We start from the raw sequence: 20,672 nt of genomic DNA, 5'->3' as shown, positions 1-20,672 counted from the left end.
TAAATATAGTAAGTTGTTTTTTCTTAAGTTCCAACAACTATGCACTGTGTTACTCTTTGAAGCTATATGTGCCAGATATCAACATAAACTATGACTCTAATGGTATCTAGAATTTGAATTATTTGACAATTAAATAAAATAAAAATACCAAAACCTGGGCCATAACTGGATGTCATGGATACTCACACATACCTTGTCATAGAAGGAACTTCCATGTTGGATCATAATAAAAACCAATAAAGAAGAAAGTAGGAATACTGAAAATATGACCTTTAGTACTAGGGTTATTTGCCTACTATCCCAGCTTGGCTCCTCAGGATTTCATGAGTTGGATGGCAGAGGCCACATCTGCAGTCCCACATGCCAACATGATGCTTTAAGTGTAACTTCATGCCTCTATCATTTTCTTCCTTGAGAATCTGTTAGAAGGAAGCTCACTTAGGCACTAGGTAACCACCCCAATTTGCACAAGATGGTTAGTTACTGGTGATTGTTTTCCATTTCTGAGATAAAGACTAAGGCGCAGTGTACTTAGGTGCCAGTTGTCTATCAATATTCATTGAATTTTTCTGACCTGCAATGTCACAGCATTTGTCTAAGACTTATAATGAATTAGAAAATATCTCTAATTTCTAAAATGTATAGTGTGTATTTCCCTAGGAGCACTTTTCCTATCATACATTAAATGGCTTCTTGATCTGAATATTGGTCCTGAAATAAAATGATAGACCAAAATTTGATCCTTTGATCTTGAGTGTCAATAAATGCTCATCCTTCAGGTAAGCACTGGAACTGGTTTTGGGTCAGAGGAATCATATCCCACAGCTAATTTAGTATTTATTATTGGTGGAGTTTAGTAAAACTATGTGTCTGGGGCAGATGGTGACATCAGCTGCAACATGTCCTGTAGTTGTAGAGACAAGACTACTACTCCCAGAAATGATGGAAAAACAGACAGTGGACTAGCCTTTACTCTGCATATAAGGACTAGACAGACCTGCCCAAAACACTGGAAGCAAATGGTGCCAAAATAGCACACAATAAACAATGCAAGACCACAAACCCTGAGAGGAGGCAAACTCATGAAGCAAGCCCGTGACCAACCTTGTCTTAGGGGACAATTTCCCAACCTGGCATAGAGCTAAGTCTGAGAAGGTCATGGCAGTTCTGCTGAGTGAAGAAAACAGATTGGAATATGAAGAAGTTAAAGTGACTTGGTTTGTAGCATTGGATCAAGGATGCTGTGCAGAAGGTGGATCACAAGTTCTAGTGGAGTCCCCGTGTCTGTAACAAAGGGCTCTGCTGTGCACATGAGAACCCTCTACCCCAAGGCTTACAAGACAGAAGTTGCAGTGGGGTTGAGAGTGAAACAGAAAGCCTGGAGGCTGAGAAAAGTAGTACTGGGGACACGGATATCATTAACACCACTAATACCTTGCCTCTAACCAAGACATAAGAAGGGTTGTGTCTTAGGAGAAAGAACCATGCCCTAAAGAAAGATCCTAGACCCACCCTAACAAACCCTAAAAAAAAAATCCTAACAAGACATTCAGAGAAGACATACTTAGAGGGTTCTGAGAAACTTCTTGAACTTCTCATAGATCTACACTAGCTAAATATAATACAGACCTACACAAGTTCAAGGTGATGAGCCAGTAATTGAACTCTTCAGAGGAAGATAACAACATCTACATTATTATAAAAATGTCCAGTTTCAATAAAGTATCAATAGGCATATAAATCAATAAGAAAATATGATAGAACTAAATGAAAATTCTAGAAATAAAAAGTATAATTACTAAAATGAAAACTTTTCTGGATAAGCTTAACAGAAGATAGGAGACAGCAGCAGAAAGAATCAGTGAACATCAAGATGTGGCAAAAGAAATTACACAACCTGAAGGAGAGACAGAGTTTAAAGAAAAATGCTCAGAGCCTCAAGCCCTGTCCTCGGGGCCAATATCACACGGCCTAACGTATGTATAATTGGAGGTCCAGGAAGAAAGAGAATGAAATAAAAGGGAAAATAAAGTAAAAAAGGATGGCCAAAAGTGTCACAATTTGATGAAAAACAATGAATTTCAGAGCCCCAGAATTAGATAAACTCCAAGCAGTTAAATAATAGAACAGGTCAATAATTCACTTGGTGAATGAGTTTCTGATTTCCACTAGTCTGAAGTATTGCAAATGGTTTGGTCTTAGGGAAGCAAGTAGAGAAAAAAAAGAGTGGACTTAATTGCCATGGATTAACCCTGCCATTTGTAATAGAGTAGAAATGTCAAGGTGTAGCTTAGATGATGGAGACATTACACATTTAGTCCCATGGTCTGGTTTTGTGACTGACTGTAGGAAGTTAATCATCCTTCTATAGAGAAAGCCTGTGTGGCTTGATTTCCTCAGCCCTGAGAGGAGCTCTGTACCCCTGCTCTCATAAGAAGACCTTCCCCATGAGAGACTTTAGATACAGTGGTTACAAAGAGCAGTTTTCATGGCTTCAGATTGCCAAGAAAGAAATGGTAGATCTGCCACTCGTTAGCTAGGTCACATACTTATCATCCCTGAGTCCCTGTCTCCTCCGAGGGGCAATTAAAATACCCATATCAGAGGGCTTAGTGAGGATGAAGGGAGTCAGTAATGCGTGTCAAACATTTATCCCAGGGTTGGGCACATTGTAGTCGATCTGAATCTCTCTGTTTTCTCCTTCTCCCCGTCTCTCTTCATGAACATTTGCTGAAATCAACCATCCCAGGGACTCTTCTAGATGCTGGGGATATAGTACTGAACAAATAGCCTTGAAACACTAGATTATCATTGTTGTTGTTATTATTATCAAAGACAAGTGTTTTTAATAGAGGGTAAAATATTCATTGATAATTGAAATTCATATATTCATGAAATTTGGGCTAAATTTCCCTCAAGGTATAAATGATTCATAATAGACCTCTTCCTAAGAGTAGATTTTCACAGGGAGAGAGGGTGAGGATAATGGGTTGTTGGGACTGAAAAAGTGGGGAAGGAAATTCCTTCCTGCATCATCGGTGAGCTCTCTGTAAGTGCTTCTTCCTGAGGCAGAAGAGCATGATATAGAGCAGAGACTCTGCGATCAGACTGCAAAAATTTCCTTAGGCAAATTACTTAAGCTCTCTGTGACTGTTTGGTAATCTGTGGAATGGAGCTATTAGTGCCTCATAAGGCTGTGGAGATGGTTAGAAGGAGATCTCGATGACAAAGGCCTGGAATGGCATGGTCACGGGCTGTTCTGGCGTGGGAATTGGTGAACACCGTGTGGTATGAATACAAAGGGCTTGGCAAGAGGAGAGTGGGGTGGGACTTCTGCTCAGGGCCAGCCCTGGTCCATGGCTCTTTCTGTACCTGTCAGCCTGGAACCTATACTACAGGAGCCCATAAGGAGAGATGGAAACCATTAAAAGGCCCACTCTAGGTGCCTCAGTGACTTAGAAATGGACCATAGAATGGAGTGCTGTTGGCGTGGTGACAAGGCAGAATGAGCAGAAGTGGTGTCTGACTAACTGGAAGGGACCCCGAAGGTCAATGGGCAGCTGAAAGCCAATGTTGAAATCCTGTGTCCACCATTGCTGGGAGGAGCTCTGCTCTCTCAGGCTGGCATCTCTGGAGTGGGGACTCCCAATCTCTGTGACCTCTGGGTGTTGGCATTTCCCTCTTGGATTGAGAAGAACTGAATCCCAAGCCTGCCATCTGGTCCTAGTACTAACTTTGTTGGGGCCACAAAGAACACACCTCATCCTCTCCTGAAGATGTGCCCATGTACTTGGGGCATTCCTACCTGTGAGTAGGAACCTTGGGACCCAAAGGATTTCTCTATCTTTAAGCAGAGAGCCAACCTGGGTTCCTCGTGGTGAAGGCAGCCTGGTGGGATGAGAAGGGCACATGATGGGGTGGGGGTGGGGGGTAGGGGAGAGAGCTGTGGTTGTGGCTCAGTGGTAGAGGGCTTGCCTATCATGTATGAGGCACTGGGTTTGATCCTCAGTACCACATAAAAATAAATAAATAAAATAAAGGTATTGTGTCCGTCTACAACTAAAAATAAACAAATGAATAAATAAAAAAGAAGGGTATGGAGCTCCAAGTCACTTAGACTTTTTCAAGCACCTGTCTATGAGCAACTTGCTCGATTTATAATTGGTGCTGGTTTCTATGTAATCATGTGTGCTTGGGAATTCTTATGAAGTGAGAAAAACTCAAGCTACAACTCATTCTTCAAATGTAATGAAATATTCATGAATGCTAAATTTAACAATGAAGTTGATATATTCATGTGTCTCTAGACATTAAACATTTATTAATTTTGATTTTGATTTTGTCACTTTCATGTTTTAAAGCATATAATCTTTTTCCCAGATCTTAAACTTTTCCTAGAAGTCGGTGGAAAGTGCGCAGACACAGGCCTACCGTGTCTAATGGGTAAAACAAGCACAGACTCTGCCTCTCGTGGATTGTCTTGACCCTAGAGAGGCCACTGCTTCATGAAGCCATCTTGATGTGTTACTGCACTAAAGAAAACTCCTCTCTAGTTCCTCGTTCAACATAGAGGATGGATGGAGCTTTTTGCAGATGTGGCAACATTGGAAGATGGGAATAATGAGGAAAAGAAGACCCTCCATGAGTCAGATCTTGCGAGAGGAATTTTCACATTAATTCCAGTGAACAGTTAACAACCCTTACCGTGTGCCCAGCCCTATGCTGTAGACTGGCAATAAGAAGGTGTAACAGGCAAGGTCTCAGTCAGTTCTAATCACAGTACAGGACATGGGTGTCCTTGTTCCCTTCAGTTTACACATGTACATGTAGACTCTGGGGGTTAAGTGACTCCTCCAAGACCACACAAAGTGTTGAATGGGGTCTCTGATCCGCACCCTGCTCTCTACGACTCTAGTACCCAATTAGACCAAGACACTTGATTGCCTTAGCGGGGAGAGCGCTGGCAGAGGTGGATGGAGAAAGAGGGAGATATAATAAGTGCTAATTAAAAAATAATCTCCCAGCATGTGAGATGAACTTGGATTAATATCTTAGATGATCAACTTGAGCAAGTCTTATAGTTTGTTTTTTCAATGCCAACGTGACAGGTACTTTTAGAATAATCAGTAAAATCAATGAACGTCTCCATTATTTCAGAATGAATTTCTCCCAACCATATCATTTCCTCATCAACACCAGGAAGCAGACCTTCCCGGGCTTTCCATTCAGCTGCCTAATGGGCATTTCCCCAATGGCGCCAGGAATCAGAATTCTGGGCCAACAGATTCCACATACCCAAGTGAGCTCCCTACTCACATCTCCCCTTGAACTTCCATCGCTCACCCAGCTGGCGGCCTCCTGGTTGACCTCCCCCAGCCCCCAGCATTATCTTAATTCTCAACCCCTACTCTGTGCTGCTGCTTTTCTGACCCGCCTCTGCTGACCCGACCAGCCTGCTGGTCACCAGATCTCCTGCAAGGCCTCCGCTATTCACCTTGGCTTCTCAGTGGCATGTGTCCCTTCCACCCCACAGAGCCCCCACCCAGGTCTCCTGCACCATTGCCACCCTCATCTGCATGAAAATCTGAAGCTATTACCGTGAGGTTTTCTTACCATCTACAGAACAAAACCCAAGATGGATCCAAGGCACCAAGGCCCCTGTGCACTTCCTGTCCTGCCTTACACCCTGGAGTCATGTCTGCTGTTCAGCTGCTCCAAGTGGACACAATTGCTGTTGCCCATCATGTCCCAGGGACATCAGGGAGTTGATGACAATGTCCATAGCTAAGCCTTATATGGTACATACCTTGTGCTAGGCTAGGTGCTAAGTACTTGCATAGGTATTAGCCCACTCCTCATAGAAAAGCTACCAGTGAGGACACCAATGTTCCCATTTTGTGGGTGAAAACACTGAGGCAGAGGGAGGTTAAGCAACCATCAAGGTCACTCATCTGGTGAGTGAGCAGCAGCCCTGTCTCTGACAATGAGTCTCCACCCCCTCTTTCTTCTCCAAGAAATCTTCTTGGAATCTTCTCCAAGAGAAGGCTAAGGGCCTAGGCGAATGACTCTGGAGCGCTCACCAGGTGGAAGATGTCTGTGTCCAGCTTCCGTCACTGGCTGGAAGATCCCGGCTCCGGGCTTGATTGGCAGTTCTGTGCATTACAAATCTGGGATCTGACTTCCAGAATTCTTAGATTTCTAAAAGCCTCATCCCTGATAGGGAGAAGGGAGATGGTGGGACTCACCAAAGGAGGGCTTCTTTACCTTGGAGCCCATAGGCTTCACAGGGGGAACGTGTCCTGATAGTGCACGTGAAACGCCAAATGTCTGAGCTCACAGGGGAGCAGAATTCGCCAGGGCTGTGGCTCTGTGTGGCCTGGCCTTGCTTGTTCCTTCACACCATGGACTTTCAGGGCCTCTTCCTAGCTCTTCAGTTAGACCTAAACACAGGGCCCACCACGCTCCTCCCCTGTGTGTGTGCAGGTGTTGAGCAGGGCCACGGGAGGTGGTGTGTGTGCGCCTATATCCAGGTGTGCGGGGTGCAGGGACATGAGGTCTGTCAGACCTCACGAGGCAGGTGACCCAGGACCATAGGTCCACATTCAGGCTCCATTGTGACTCACACCACCACTGGTTCCTTGGTCAGCACTGAAGAGGCTCCAGAGCTCTGTCTGGGTGGCCTGATCAGCCTGGTGCTCGGTGCCATGTGGTTGCCACACCTGGCTCCCTCCTGTTCTCATCTGGAGACACAGCAGAGGACTGGAGAGTGAGGAGTCTGGGTTTAATGTCCTCTTGTTTCCTGATGGGGAGCCCTGGCCCACAGATGAGTCGGTGTCATAAAAACGAGCCTGACATTGAGTGGAATCACAGTAGGAAACTGTTACAAGGCTCTTCCCCTCTGCGGGTCCTCACATGGTGCTATGGCATCGGGGTTCAGCCTTCAGGGTTGCTGGTTGCTTGGGAGGTGGCTGTCTGCCAGGAATAGACCAGTACAACACCCTGCCCACTTGCTCCAGGCCCACACCTGCAGTGATGTGCCCTTAACCAGAGTCACAGCACAGTTCCAGCCTGATGGATCCAGAGGTGACTCTGACGAACCACGTGGAGAGAAGTGACCACCCCATTTCTTTCTTCAGGGCTACTCTATCACAGAGGCATTCAGCAGGGGATCCATAAATGTTTGTTGAGTTCACGAATTAGGTTTCATCTCCTCTTGACCTCAAGCTGCTTGCTGGTGACAGCAGAACCTTCAAGATAGCCTTTGTTTATTTTTTAAATCTAGAGAAGATGCACAGCATGGGTGGGGTCAGTGCTAACTGGGCGAGACTAACCTAAGTCCATTGGGGTCCATAATACCTGTCGCCATCCATGGTCTCTTCTATGAAGGTTCCTAATGTTTCCTTCACCTGGCTGTGGACCCCTTAAAGATGAGGGGAGTTATGTCCTATAGTCTTGTAGCCCCAGCTCTTAGGTTGGTCCTCAGCACATCCCAGGAACCCCGATGAGTCTCCTGATGAATGGGAGGGTAGGCGCACATGAGCACATGCTCATGTCAGGGAAGTGATCAGTGTATACCCTGGTCACAGTTCTGGTGGCCGTCCTTATAGGACATTGTTTGTGCACCTGAAAGTGACCAAGGAAGGTTCCTGAGCCTGGGCATACTTGTCTTTAAGGTTGTGCCCTTGAAGGAGTATAGTCTACAAAGTGAAGGTGAGCATTGGAGTCCTCGGATGGGCTTTGGATCCACAAACCAGAGTCTGTGTGCTGTCAGGTAGGTGACAACCTCTCCCAACTTAACAAAAAATGTGAACAACAATTTCTCACTGTTGGTTTAGGATTGAATGAGATCATCAAGCACCTTGAACACAGTTGGTGCTCCATAAACACAGTCCCCTTTCTTTGTGAGCCTGTCTCTTATTCTCTCTGCCCTTGTTTTCCTTCTCTGAAGAATATGGGGTGTGACCTTCTGGGTCACTTGGGTGGACAGAACAAGAGGCTTCCTGATTGCTCACAGAGGGAAGTGGCAAGGACGGTGACGTACACATACTCAATTTTAAAGGAGACTAATTACCAGCGAAGCAAAGCAGCCTGGATGAGACACCTGCACTAGCCACAAATAAGCCCGGCATCCTTCTGAGCCACTAGGTGACCAGGAGTGAAGCGGTTTCCTCAGCACAGCTCATGGAGACAGCTTGGGGCTGCTGACCTTCACCTTGAGCTCTCCACACACCCCAGGAGCTGCCATTCCCTGTGTACCTTTAAATTTAGCTCTTAGATCTGCACAGCACACAAACTGGGGGTGATTCGGTTCTACAAAGACTAAACAGCACTGGGGCAGCTGGCATAGCACGGACTTCTTGGCAGAAACGGGAAACTTCTTTAGGGAAATAAGGGAGGCCATTGCCTTCAGACGCCTAAGGAACTTAAAGCACCGAGTGCTGGGACCTGGCTATGCTGTGATTGCGGGTGTCCATGGGGAGACTCCTGCCTGCCCCCAATGTCCACCTGCAGATGCTTCAGGCTTCCCACTGTAGTGTGCCCATACTGTGGTGGCACTTTGCAGGGGGGTGGTCTCAGGATTTGCTGTGAATGAAGACCTGGTCTAGTTATTTGTGATGAGGGGCTGGTCTCAGGTTCAGGCTGAAGGAGGGAGAAGGGGCAGATCATCCTGCAAACATCCATTAGCCATGGGGGCAGGGGGCAGGGCCCATGGACAGCACAGGAAGTAGAGGGTATCCAGCCAGCCAGCCCTGGTGGGACAGGGAATACCCTGATTCTGTAGAAGGGGCTTCCCATCAGTGTGCCACATGCTGTTTGGACAAAGAGATCTTGTGTGTGTGGGCTTCCCCTGCACAACGAGCCAGGCTCAGTGGCCATGGTCCCTTATTGGACATTGCCCTAATTTGCCATTTCATTCCCTACTGCCAGCCCAACAGTCACGTGGGTGTCCCGGCTGCCCCTCCTGCCAGGGGCTCGGCACCTGGTTTGTTACTGGGTTAGAGAACAGGTAAGCAGAAGCGGGGAGCAGTGACCCCCAGTGCAGGCGGCCCCTACCATGTCGCTCTGTGACTGCATGGCCCCATACATGGTGATCCCGTTGGAGGGCGCTGCTGGCTGTGGAGTGTCAGGCTGGATGTACCCTCTTCTGTCAATTAAGCTGCAAGAGAGAAGAGAAGAAAACTCAAAAGATGCCAGCAACAGGACTGGAGTGTGGGTCTGGGGTCCCGTCCAACTTTAAAAGGCCTGGGTCACTGCTTCCTTCCCGTCTAGATGCCTGACCCCTGCAAGAGACCCCACATCCCTCTGTTGGACCCCTCACCGTGGGATACTCCTAGTCGGTCTCACCTCATCCTGCCACAATCTGCCACCAGTTTCTCTCTGCAGTCCTAACTCCATGTTTTCTTATCACATTCATTCAGCAAACGTGTCCCCAGCACCTGCCATGTTCCAGTGTACTGCAGGGGACAAGAGCCACGGCTTGGCCTTATACACTCCTGTGCCTTGCCACCTGTTTTTCTGCTCAAGCCCCCACCCCCGTCCTTTGTTCCCTCTTGCTCCACTGCCCACTAGGGTTGGTGGCAAGGGAAATGTCCTGGGTTGAATTATACAAAAAGATACGTGGAAGCTCCTACCCTGGTGTCTGTGAGGATGAACTTAGTTTGAAACAAGGTCCTTGCAGATGTATCTACATTGAGTTCATACTTAATTGGGTGACCCTTAATCCAATGTGACCAGTGTCCTCACAAAGAGGAGAAGACAATAGGGAAGGAACATTGTTTGAAGGAACGGAGGCACACGGGGAGGAGGCTGTGTAACCCAGAGGCAGAGAATGGAGGATGTACCAGCTGGCCAAGGCCCGCAGCCACTGGGAGCAGGCAGAGGCAAGGAAGCGCCCTGCTCTGGTCTCAGGGGGAACAGCCCTGCCTGCACCTTGGTTTCAGCCTCCAAAAGGTGAAGGAATAGTTTTCAAGGGCTTCCTGAGAAAGTTCCTGGCCTAAGGAACCCCGAGAAGGTGTTTCTGGGTGGATCTCGAGCTGTTGTCACGAGGGGCTGACACCCACCAAGCAGGCCTGACCCTTTCTGTCGTTTTAAGCTCCGTCCCCTGTTTTATGGTACTTTGCTATGGAGCTCTGGGAAGCGACAGGACTTAGCCCAAGAAGACACAGAGGGCTTTAGGCTGGGGCTGGAGTGGCAGGTTAAGTGACCATTGGGGGAACCAGCCCTCCCTGTGTCAGGGAGCTGCAATTGGAGGCTCTCAGAAGAACCCCCAGGAGAGGATCAGCCTCAAGGACCAGAGGCTTTCCCCGGGAGTGATCCCCTGGAACGAATCTCACCCTATATAAAGCCTCCCCAGGACCTTTCCGTGTAGCCCCAAGCCACTTACAGCCTGGAGCTGCTTGATTCACGAACCACTACCTGCCCAAATCATTTCTATAACATTCGAATATGCCTCAGTTTACCTTTTAACAAGCAATTCAAGCAGTTTGAAGGGGAGAGCCATCCTGGAGAGATGGCCCACCCAAAAAACTTGGATTTTGGAAAGAATATGGCCCAACCCAGCCAAAACAGCACATTTAATCCACTTGTGAAAGAAATCATTTTGGTTATGACACAATTTGATTTATAGAGAGAGAGTAGTGCCATGTGTAAATCCAGGACTCAGGAACTAGAGAAGAGACTTGGACAGAGGATGAGAGTTTTCAATCCCTTTCCTGGACTCAAATGTATATTCAGACAAGGGAAAAGATGCTCAGTTTGCTCTTATACCCTTCCAACACCCCTTTATTAGGAACAACCTAAAATGGCTCAAGGACTTCCTGAGACAGCTGCTGAGCTGACCTAAGGAGCCCTGAGAAGGAGGTCTAGGAGAATCTGGAGCTGTCTCCATGGTGGGCTGACCCCTACCAAACTGGTCAAACCCTCACCTGGGTGGCCCCTATCTCAGAGGCCCTGGCAGCTCCTGCCTCCCCCCAGCCCCCCACCTCTGCAGGAATCCTCTGAGCAGCTGTTCTGGGGGTCAGCGGAGGTCTCAGTTAAGGAGAAAGGTATGCTGGGCTCCCAACTCCCCAGGCCAAAGGCATAAAAGGATTCATTTCTAGTGACTCAATGGCACCATGATGACTTTGACCAGCCATGGCCCAGAACTGCTGGAGAATGGTGGTGGACATATCCTGTGCTTGCTTTCTTTTCTTTTCTCCTTTGCATTACTTTTACTTCACTAATGAGTGTTCACTGATGCTGACACAAACATGAAGGTGTATGTGTCCCCAGAGCTCACTCTGGTGAGGTCTAGGTGCTCAGGGGGACTGCCTTGAAGACAATCCAGTGGCCTTTGTGGTTTCTCTGTTTTGTCCATTTCTTGTTGATGACTAGTTGGTTGATCTGCAGGGAATCATCTCCTGGGGCCCAACTCACAAATCCCCAAACCCTGGCTGTACTTTGACCCTGTACCATTCTGATCCAGATGTCACCTGCCGCTGGGGACATACACTGCTTCTGTTGGCAGGCGGCCTGGCTAGCTGGCATTTACTAGCTGTGATCTTGGGTACATGATTTAAATCCTGCCCCTGAATTCCCTCATCTGTAAAATGAGAGATAATGGTACCTTCCCCACGCATACAGAGTGAGCTTTTAAAAAGCTCTTGCCTGTAACCCACTCACAGCAAGGCTGCATATGAATCTCATAAGTGTCAGCCGCTGCCATGATTGATATCGTCATCGTTAATAGCCTCCAGTCTCAACTCTCCAGGCCACATGGATTGCCCTCGAGGAACTATTTCAGCATTATATCCTCTACAACTCAGCTCTGGCACTTGTTTCTACAGTTTTCTAACTGCTTCCTACATTGGCTCCCTGTTTGCCAGAGACATCCTTATTCCTATCTTGAGCTTTAGGGACTCTTCCCCAAATCTGATACATTCAGCTCAAGACCAAATATGATGTGAAGTGTGACCAAAGGAAGCCAGATCTGTTTATCATTAAGATTGTGTCTGCCTGACACAAAGGGGAGAGCTGAGCTGGTGGTCATCGGTGAGTGTGACCAGCTGCACCAGGTTTCCACCAGGCACAGCCCTGGCCTCTGCCTCGGAAGGCCTGGGCTACCACCACATAGCAATTTGCTCTTTCAACATCTGTGAAGAGCACCATAGTTTCTGAATCTTACCTTGGAGAGATGGGCCCACACAGGGCCACACAGCAATTTGTAAAGATATTTCCGTAGCTGTAGGGATTGTAATTTTCTTTACCTCTTTTATTTGACCAAGATCCTTTAATCTGAAAGACAAGGAAAATCAATAACATACAGCATCCTTCATGCTGATGCCAAAGTTTAGGAAAACTGGATCACGGGAAACCCATGAGGAATGCAAATAATCTTTATTCATGTCTTCACCAGGAGATGTACTTTTCCAAAGGAAAACTGGCGTTTACTGCAAACTTGGAAACATCTCCCAAGCAGCAGCTTAGATGGGGAGAGAGTGACATTCTTTGGGGACAACCATCTCTATTTATACCACATGGAACTAAAAGGTCCCCTCACACAAGCCAGTGGAGATATTTTCACATTCACATTTACTACCCTAATGACAATTAGATGAATGGATGCTGGAAAAGCCATTATGGTCCCCAAATTGCCAATTTAGATGTAAGAATTCAGCCTCACAGTCTTGCTAAAGTGTTTGTTTGGCAGATTGTAATATTCACAGTTACCTAATTAGCTCTTTTAGTAGTCTTCTATCTCATGTATTCTATCACCACCAAGTTTTTCTCAAGTTCTTGTTTAAGGTAGCCTGACCTGTTCTGAGACATTTGATTCATGTATGGATAGAGACTCCTGTCAAAATCTAAGTATTAAGAGCAGCGAGGACCATGCTCATCAAAAAAACATATCCATCATTACGATTCCTATTCTGTTCCCCCTTTTGGCCTGTGTACATAGACAGGTAGGCGATCCCAGGTAAAAAGTTAAATTCAGGGGCTAAACAGACATTTAACATGAAAGGGAGACTCAAGATGTCAGGCTGCCTTGGTCTCTGTCTATTAGGGGAAGGGCAATGAGTTGCTTCCAAAATTATTTAAGAGGAATAGAAAGAACCTTCTCCTCAGGGCATGAACTGGGTGCCATTTGGCCATTCTTAGTATCCAACCAACATGGTCAGATAAGGACAGGAGAATGCAAAACTGCCCAATAGAGACAGGACAACACCCAGAAGTGCTTCCCCAGTGTGTCCTCTGTTTCCAAGGCTCACATCTGGAGTGGGATGTGGGAGAAACTGGCCCCGACCTCTTCCTTTCCTTCCCTCCTCCACCGCTCAACCCAGCAGCGCGCCATGTCCCGTGCGGTCAGGCACTTACGTCTTCATTTGTCGTCTGGTTGGAGCTGATCAAGTACGTGTGGAAGCCCGAGAGGCCAACGATGGACCACACAGAGAAGAAGCACACCACGGCCTCCAGCACGGTGGCACGAGTCAAGGAGCACAGGGAGAGGCGGCGAGCCTCCACGGCCACCCAGGGGCAGGAAGGAGTGGGAAGGGAGACAGACACCCCCTGCTCCTCAGGTTCCCCCCTTGCCAGCTGTGAGGGAGGGAGAACACTCCTTCCCACATCTGTATTCCTCTAACCAGAGGGAGACCTCCTACTGGGCAGGAGCTATGTCACATTCTCCTGCCCCCCCTGTCTCCTTGGTTCAGTGGGGCACTTGGGGCTCTGGCAGGCTCCCTGAGCATCACTCACTGTTTACAGCTGTGCCTCCTTCAGTGGGCTGTCCTCCCCACTGGACCTTGACCTTCTCTTGTGACTCCTGGTAGAGTCAAGGACTGAGGCACCCAGGACAGAAAGCCCAGGGGTTTGGGTTGGCAGTGGTGCAGGCCTTTGATGGAGGACTAAACATTGAGTAGAGAGCATGCTCGCCTTTCCAAAGCTGAGGACTACAGCCAACAGGTGGTGTCTCCCCCCAGGACTGCCTCTGAGTTCCAGAACCTTCTGCTTCAGTGGGCCATCCACTGAGAGAAGGGTCCATGCCTCTGATTTGGCAGGGGCATTTCTCAGAGTGGCCCTGGGGAGGGGTTGCTCTTACTTAGGGGCCTCTTCCCAGTCCCTCAGACTGTCCCTGACATAAAAGGCTGTGCTCAGCTGCTGGAGACATGACTTCCTCCTCACAGGACAGCCAGAGATGTGTCAGCCGTACGAGAAACAGCTTGGCCTTCTTCAACAGATGAGAGCAAGCAACTGAGAGTGTGGCAATTTGTAAGGATGAGAGAATTTTCTTCTCCTACAAGTGTTTATAAAATTCTATTTACAAGATACAGATGTTTCTCAGGAAAGACCCCATTCATCATGGGGCTGGTCTGGGGGTTAAATATATATCTTGCATTCACTGGCAATGAATTTCGGGCTGGGGAAGGAAGCCCTTGCACTTTCCTCAGGCTTCCCAGGATGCAAGTTGTAGAGATCATGCTGATGCGTCACTATCGATTTTTCCAGGTCGGAGAAAATTCATCTTTTGAAGAACTGAATACATTACCCAGGGCAGTGCCACAATCTGTCAGAGCACAATCAACAAATGTCATTGTCCAGCCCATGGGGCTGTGCTCAAAACAGGAGGAATGAATGGGCTTCCCTCTGTGGGCTGTAAGCCAATGGGGGAGAGGGCAGGGTGAGGACCCGGAGGGGATAAGAGAGGTGCAAGGAAGCATCCCCCACCCAGGGCTGACACTGGGCTGGGTGAACCTTTTGCTTCTCCAGGGGTTACCTCAGTGGGCAAATGGCCATACTGGGAGCCTGGTGTGCACATGGGACACACAGATGGTAGACCATGGAGCATGGGTGACCTTGTTCTCTATAGCCTTCCAACAGGTCAGGACTCAGAGGTGCTCCATCTAAGAAGGGACAGCCTGGGGAGGCAGCCAGGTGGGATTCACTCCCCACACAGGCTGGAAAGCAGAAGGGGAATCCAGGGAAAAGGATGAGGGGACCAGAGGGGAGACCGAGTCAGGAAAACCAGGAGATGCAAGAGGCGACGACACCAGTAATGAGTCTGAGTCTCAGCTGGAAGGAGAAGACACAGGGAGGTAAAACAGGAGGTGATGTGTGAGGCCAGAACCAGACATGGTCAAAGGTAAAGGGAGAGAATGAAGAAGGGAACCAAAGGATATATTTACTGAATAATATGCAGAGAGCTGAGCCTCAATCTCAGAAATACCGTGTGTCACCAAAAGTTGACAATCCAGGTGTAACCACAGTGAGTCGAAAATAGACACAACGTTCACATGTGGGAACCATATAAAAACCGGTGTGTAACGTGGGAAGAGTCACAGCAGGCAGAGGGGCTCCTGCCCATCTCCTGGCTGCTGCTCCCTTTGCAAACCACCTACAGTTACTGTCCCCATTAGTGGGCGATGTGACCAGTGCCTGGGGACTCTTAAAGGTTTACAGCAACAAGAAAAAAATACAGGGGACTAGAAAGATGGCGGCGAGGGGAGTGCATTGCCCCCGTGTGCTGCTTCACTGTGTGGGAGTATGACAAGTCAGGACGGCTAAAGGATATCTTGTTAGGAATTTCCAGCAATAGTGGGGTGCGCCGGAACCTGGAGGAAGGATTTCCATCGCACGAGGATCGGCTACGGGGACTCAAACGCGAGAGGTTTGTCGCACGGAGGGTAACACTGCTTATTCAGCAAATCGCCCCGCGGCTAGAGTCTGCAGCGCGCGCTGGGATAGAGACGCAGGGTTACAGCGCTGCAGTTTCTGCCAGCCGCGCAAGCACCGCACTCAGGGCTGAATTCTGGGTTCGAGACAGGGGAAGGAAGCGGTCCATCTCGGTTCTCCACACCGGTCAGACCACAGAGGAGGCCAGCAGCCACCATGTTGGAAAGCTGACGTCACCATCCCTGTTTCGACTGACCGCAGCTCATTCAGCCACAGAACAGGTAATTTCAGGCTGCCATTCGCCTGCGGCTTGCAGACAGATTGCTAGGGTTCAGTGCCTGGGTGCTTCTTAGAATCTGATCTTATCGGAGCGAACACCGAGCGCGGGGTGGCCGAGTTCCGGCTCCCGGAACCGTCCCGGAACCGCCCTGGCCCAGGGCTGCGGAGCCTGCGGAGGCCAGAACCAGACATGGTCAAAGGTAAAAGGAGGCTGCTTCTTGGACCCTGCTCCTATCAGAGCATACACCAAGCACTAAGCGGCCGAGTTCCGGCTCCCGGAACTTCCCTGGCCCGAGGCTAGGAGCCCTCGGAAACTGCTTCTCGGTCCGGGTCCTGCTGAGGGCCGGTCAGGACTCACCCGTTGCTTTGGTTGCCCGGCAAGGGGAACGAAATGCTGCCATTCGCATAGGATACCAACATGGCAGAGATCTGATGTCATCAGAAAGCGGTGGAGGAGAGAACTTCATCAATACCAGTGGCGACATAAACAGTTGGTCTCCTGGTAGGGGGGGTGAGGCACAGACACCCGAGTCTCCTCAGTTTGTCGTCGAGCCAGAGGGGAGGAGCCGGGCCGCCGCCAGCGCCCGGAGCAGGCCCAGCGGCTCGCCAGCGTGGTGACCGCGTGACCCCAATTGGAGAGGGGGCGGAGCGGAGCCGCCACCCGCACCCGCAAGGTGGGCAGACCCGCGACCCAGTGGTACATGGGCGTGGTAGGAGGGGCAGGGCAGAGCCGCCGCCCGCGCTTGCAAGGTAAACAGACCTGTGACAGCCTGGCGGGTCAGGCCCAGTGGCCTGCCAGTGTGGTACACACGTCACCCCAACTGGAGTAGGGGCAGAGCAGATCCTTCTCCCACGTCCGGATCAGGCCCTGCCGGTGTGGTGGTCACGTGACCCCAATTGGAGTGGGGGCGGAGCGGAACCACCACCCGTGCCCGCAGGGTGAGCAGACCTGTGACCAACCTGCAGATCAGGCCCAGGGGTCCGCAGGCGTGGTAGGAGGGGCAGGGCAGATCCGCCGCCTGCGCCTCCAAGGTAGGCAGACCTGCAACAGACCGGCGGATCAGGCCCAGGAGCCTGCCGGCGTGGTACACACACCACCCTAATTGGAGTAGGGGCAGAGCAGAGTCACCGCCCGTGCCAGGAACAGGCCCAGCGTCCTGCAGGCGGGGTAGTCACGACACCCCAATTGGAGTAGGGGCAGAGCAGAGCCTCCACCCATGCCCGAAAGGTGGGCAGATCTGCGACCGACCAGCGGGACAGGCCCAGTGGCCTGCCGGTATGACAGACACGTCACCCCATTTGGAGTAGGGGCAGAGTAGAGCCACCGCCCGCGCCAGCAGGGTAGGCAAACCTGCAACCGACTGGCGGATCAGGCCCGGTGGCCTGCCGGCGTGGTACACTCGTCACCCCAATTGGAGTAGGGGCAGAACAGAGCCGCCGCCAGCGCCCAGAACAGGCCCAGTGACCTGCCGGCGTGGTAGCCACGACACCCCAATTGGAATAAGGAGAGAGCAGAGCCGCCGCCCGCGCCTGCAGGAAAGATATGCAAGCAGTATGAAAAGACAAGGAAAGAAAGGACCACAAGCAATGCAGGTCAATGCAACTTTAGAAGAGGTAACAGCTGCAGCAGATGGAATGTCAGATAAAGAATTCAGGATATACATGCTTCAGATGATCTGGAGTATCAAGGAAGACATTAAACAGCAAAATCAGACAATGAAAGATCACTTCGACAATGAATTACGCAAACAAATCCAGGAAGCAAAGGATCAACTATACAGGGAGATAGAGGTTATAAAAAACAAACAAACAGAAATCCTAGAAATGCAGGAAGCAATAAACCAACTTAAAAACTCAATGGAGAATACTACCAGCAGAGTAGAACACTTAGAAGATAGAACATCAGACAATGAAGACAAAGTATTTCAACTGGAAAAGAACATAGACAGCTCAGCAAGACTGTTAAGAAACCATGAGCAGAACATCCAAGAAATATGGGATAACATTGAGAGACCAAACTTAAGAGTCATTGGGATACAGGAAGGTACAGAGCTCCAAACCAAAGGAATGAGCAGTCTATTCAATGAAATAATACGAGAAAACTTCCCAGACTTGAAGAATGAGACAGAATCCCAAATCCTAGAAGCCTACAGGACGCCGAATGTGCAAAATCATAAGAGATCCACACCTAGACACATTATAATGAAGATGCCCAACATACAGAATAAGGAGAGAATTTTAAAAGCTACAAGAGAAAGGAAGCAGATTACATTTAGGGGTAAGCCAATCAGGATAACAGCTGATCTTTCAACACAGACTCTGAAAGCTAGAAGATCCTGGAATAACATATTTCAAACACTGAAAGAAAATGGATTCCAACCAAGAATTGTGTATCCAGCGAAATTAAGCTTCAGGATGGAAGATGAAATTAAAACCTTCCACGATAAACAAAAGTTTAAAGAATTCGCAGCTAGAAAACCATCTCTTCAAAACATCCTCGCCAAAGCATTACAGGAAGAAGAAATGGAAAATAACAATGAAAACCAACAGTGGGAGGTAGGACAGTAAAGTGGGGGAAAGTAATCAAAGAGGAAAACAAACCATGTTTAGTAACAGAAATAAACAAATATGGCTGGAAGAACAACCCATATCTCAATAATAACCCTAAATGTTAATGGCTTAAACTCACCAATTAAGAGACACAGGCTAGTAGAATGGATCACAAAACAAGACCCAACAATATGCTGCCTACAGGAGACGCATTTGATAGGAAAAGACATACATAGGCTGAAGGTGAAAGGTTGGGAAAAATCATATCACTCATATGGACTTCGGAAACAAGCAGGAGTGTCCATACTCATATCAAATAAAATAGATTTCAAGCCAAAGTTAATCAAAAGGGATAAAGAGGGACACTACATACTGCTTAAGGGAACCATACACCAACAAGACATAACAATCATAAATATTTATGCCCCAAACAATGGTGCAGCTATGTTCGTCAAACAAACTCTTCTCAAGTTCAAGAGTCTAATAGACCACCATACCATAATCATGGGAGACTTCAACACACCTCTCTCGCCACTGGACAGATCTTCCAAACAAAAGTTGAATAAGGAAACTATAGAACTCAATAACACTATTAATAACCTAGACCTAATTGACATATATAGAGTATACCACCCAACATCAAGCAGTTACACTTTTTTCTCAGCAGCACATGGATCCTTCTCAAAAATAGATCATATATTATGTCACAGGGCAACTCTTAGACAATATAAAGGAGTAGAGATAATACCATGCATCTTATCTGATCATAATGGAATGAAACTGAAAATCAACGATAAAAGAAGGAAGGAAAAAGCATACATCACTTGGAGAATGAACAATAGGTTACTGAATGATCAATGGGTTATAGAAGACATCAAGGAGGAAATTAAAAAATTCTTAGAGATAAATTAAAACACAGACACAACATATCGGAATCTATGGGACACATTGAAAGCAGTTCTAAGAGGAAAATTCATTGCTTGGAGTTCATTCCTTAAAAAAAGAAAAAACCAACAAATAAATGATCTCATACTTCATCTCAAAATCCTTGAAAAAGAAGAGCAAAACAACAGCAAAAGAAGTAGAAGGCAAGAAATAATTAAAATCAGAGCTGAAATTAATGAAATCGAAACAAAAGAAACAATTGAAAAAATTGACAAAACTAAAAGTTGGTTCTTTGAAAAAATAAACAAAATCGACAGACCCTTAGCGATGCTAGCGAAGAGAAGAAGAGAGAGAACTCAAATTACTAGCATACGGGATGAAAAAGGCAATATCACAACAGACACTTCAGAAATACAGAAGATAATCAAAAACTATTTTGAATCCTTATACTCCAATAAATTAGAAGATAGTGAAGGCATAGATAAATTTCTTAAGACATATGATCTGCCCAGATTGAGTCAGGAGGATATAGAAAACCTAAACAGACCAATATCAATTGAGGAAATAGAAGAAACCATAAAAAGACTACCAACTAAGAAAAGCCCAGGACCGGATGGGTATACAGCAGAATTTTACAAAACCTTTAAAGAAGAACTAATACCAATACTTTTCAAGCTACTTCAGGAAATAGAAAAGGAGGGAGAACTTCCAAATTCATTCTATGAGGCCAACATCACCCTGATACCTAAACCAGACAAAGACACTTCAAAGAAAGAAAACTACAGACCAATATCTCTAATGAACCTAGATGCAAAAATCCTCAATAAAATTCTGGCGAATCGGATACAAAAACATATCAAAAAAATTGTACACCATGATCAAGTAGGATTCATCCCTGGGATGCAAGTCTGGTTCAATATACGGAAATCAATAAATGTTATTCACCACATCAATAGACTTAAAAATAAGAACCATATGATCATCTCGATAGATGCGGAAAAAGCATTCGACAAAGTACAGCATCCCTTTATGTTCAAAACTCTAGAAAAACTAGGGATAACAGGAACATACCTCAATATTGTAAAAGCAATCTATGCTAAGCCTCAGGCTAGCATCATTCTGAATGGAGAAAAACTGAAGGCATTCCCTCTAAAATCTGGAACAAGACAGGGATGCCCTCTCTCTCCACTTCTGTTCAACATAGTTCTCGAAACACTGGCCAGAGCAATTAGACAGAAGAAAGAAATTAAAGGCATAAAAATAGGAAAAGAAGAACTTAAATTGTCACTATTTGCAGATGATATGATTCTATA

At 47.5% G+C, this 20,672-nt stretch overlaps 1 protein-coding gene across 2 annotated transcripts in view; it reads right to left on the bottom strand.

The window, feature by feature from the left end:
- Zdhhc14 (zinc finger DHHC-type palmitoyltransferase 14) overlaps positions 1 to 20,672 on the bottom strand; it is a 265,926-nt gene that overhangs the window by 7,197 nt on the left and 238,057 nt on the right. For both annotated transcript variants that reach the window (XM_046456571.2, XM_046456572.2), the window contains exons 6-8: positions 13,354 to 13,456; positions 12,164 to 12,273; positions 9,055 to 9,157 (exon numbers count right to left, since the gene is read on the bottom strand). In XM_046456571.2, the coding sequence (XP_046312527.1) occupies positions 9,055 to 9,157; positions 12,164 to 12,273; positions 13,354 to 13,456 (316 nt within the window). The remainder of the gene's footprint in view (positions 1 to 9,054; positions 9,158 to 12,163; positions 12,274 to 13,353; positions 13,457 to 20,672) is intronic.

The sequence above is a fragment of the Marmota monax genome, unplaced genomic scaffold (assembly GCF_021218885.2).
Source record: "Marmota monax isolate L192 unplaced genomic scaffold, Marmota_monax_Labrador192_F-V1.1 WCK01_AAM20220418_F8-fsc00164, whole genome shotgun sequence".
NCBI lineage: Eukaryota > Metazoa > Chordata > Mammalia > Rodentia > Sciuridae > Marmota > Marmota monax.
This window is presented reverse-complemented; position numbering and strand designations above follow the sequence as displayed.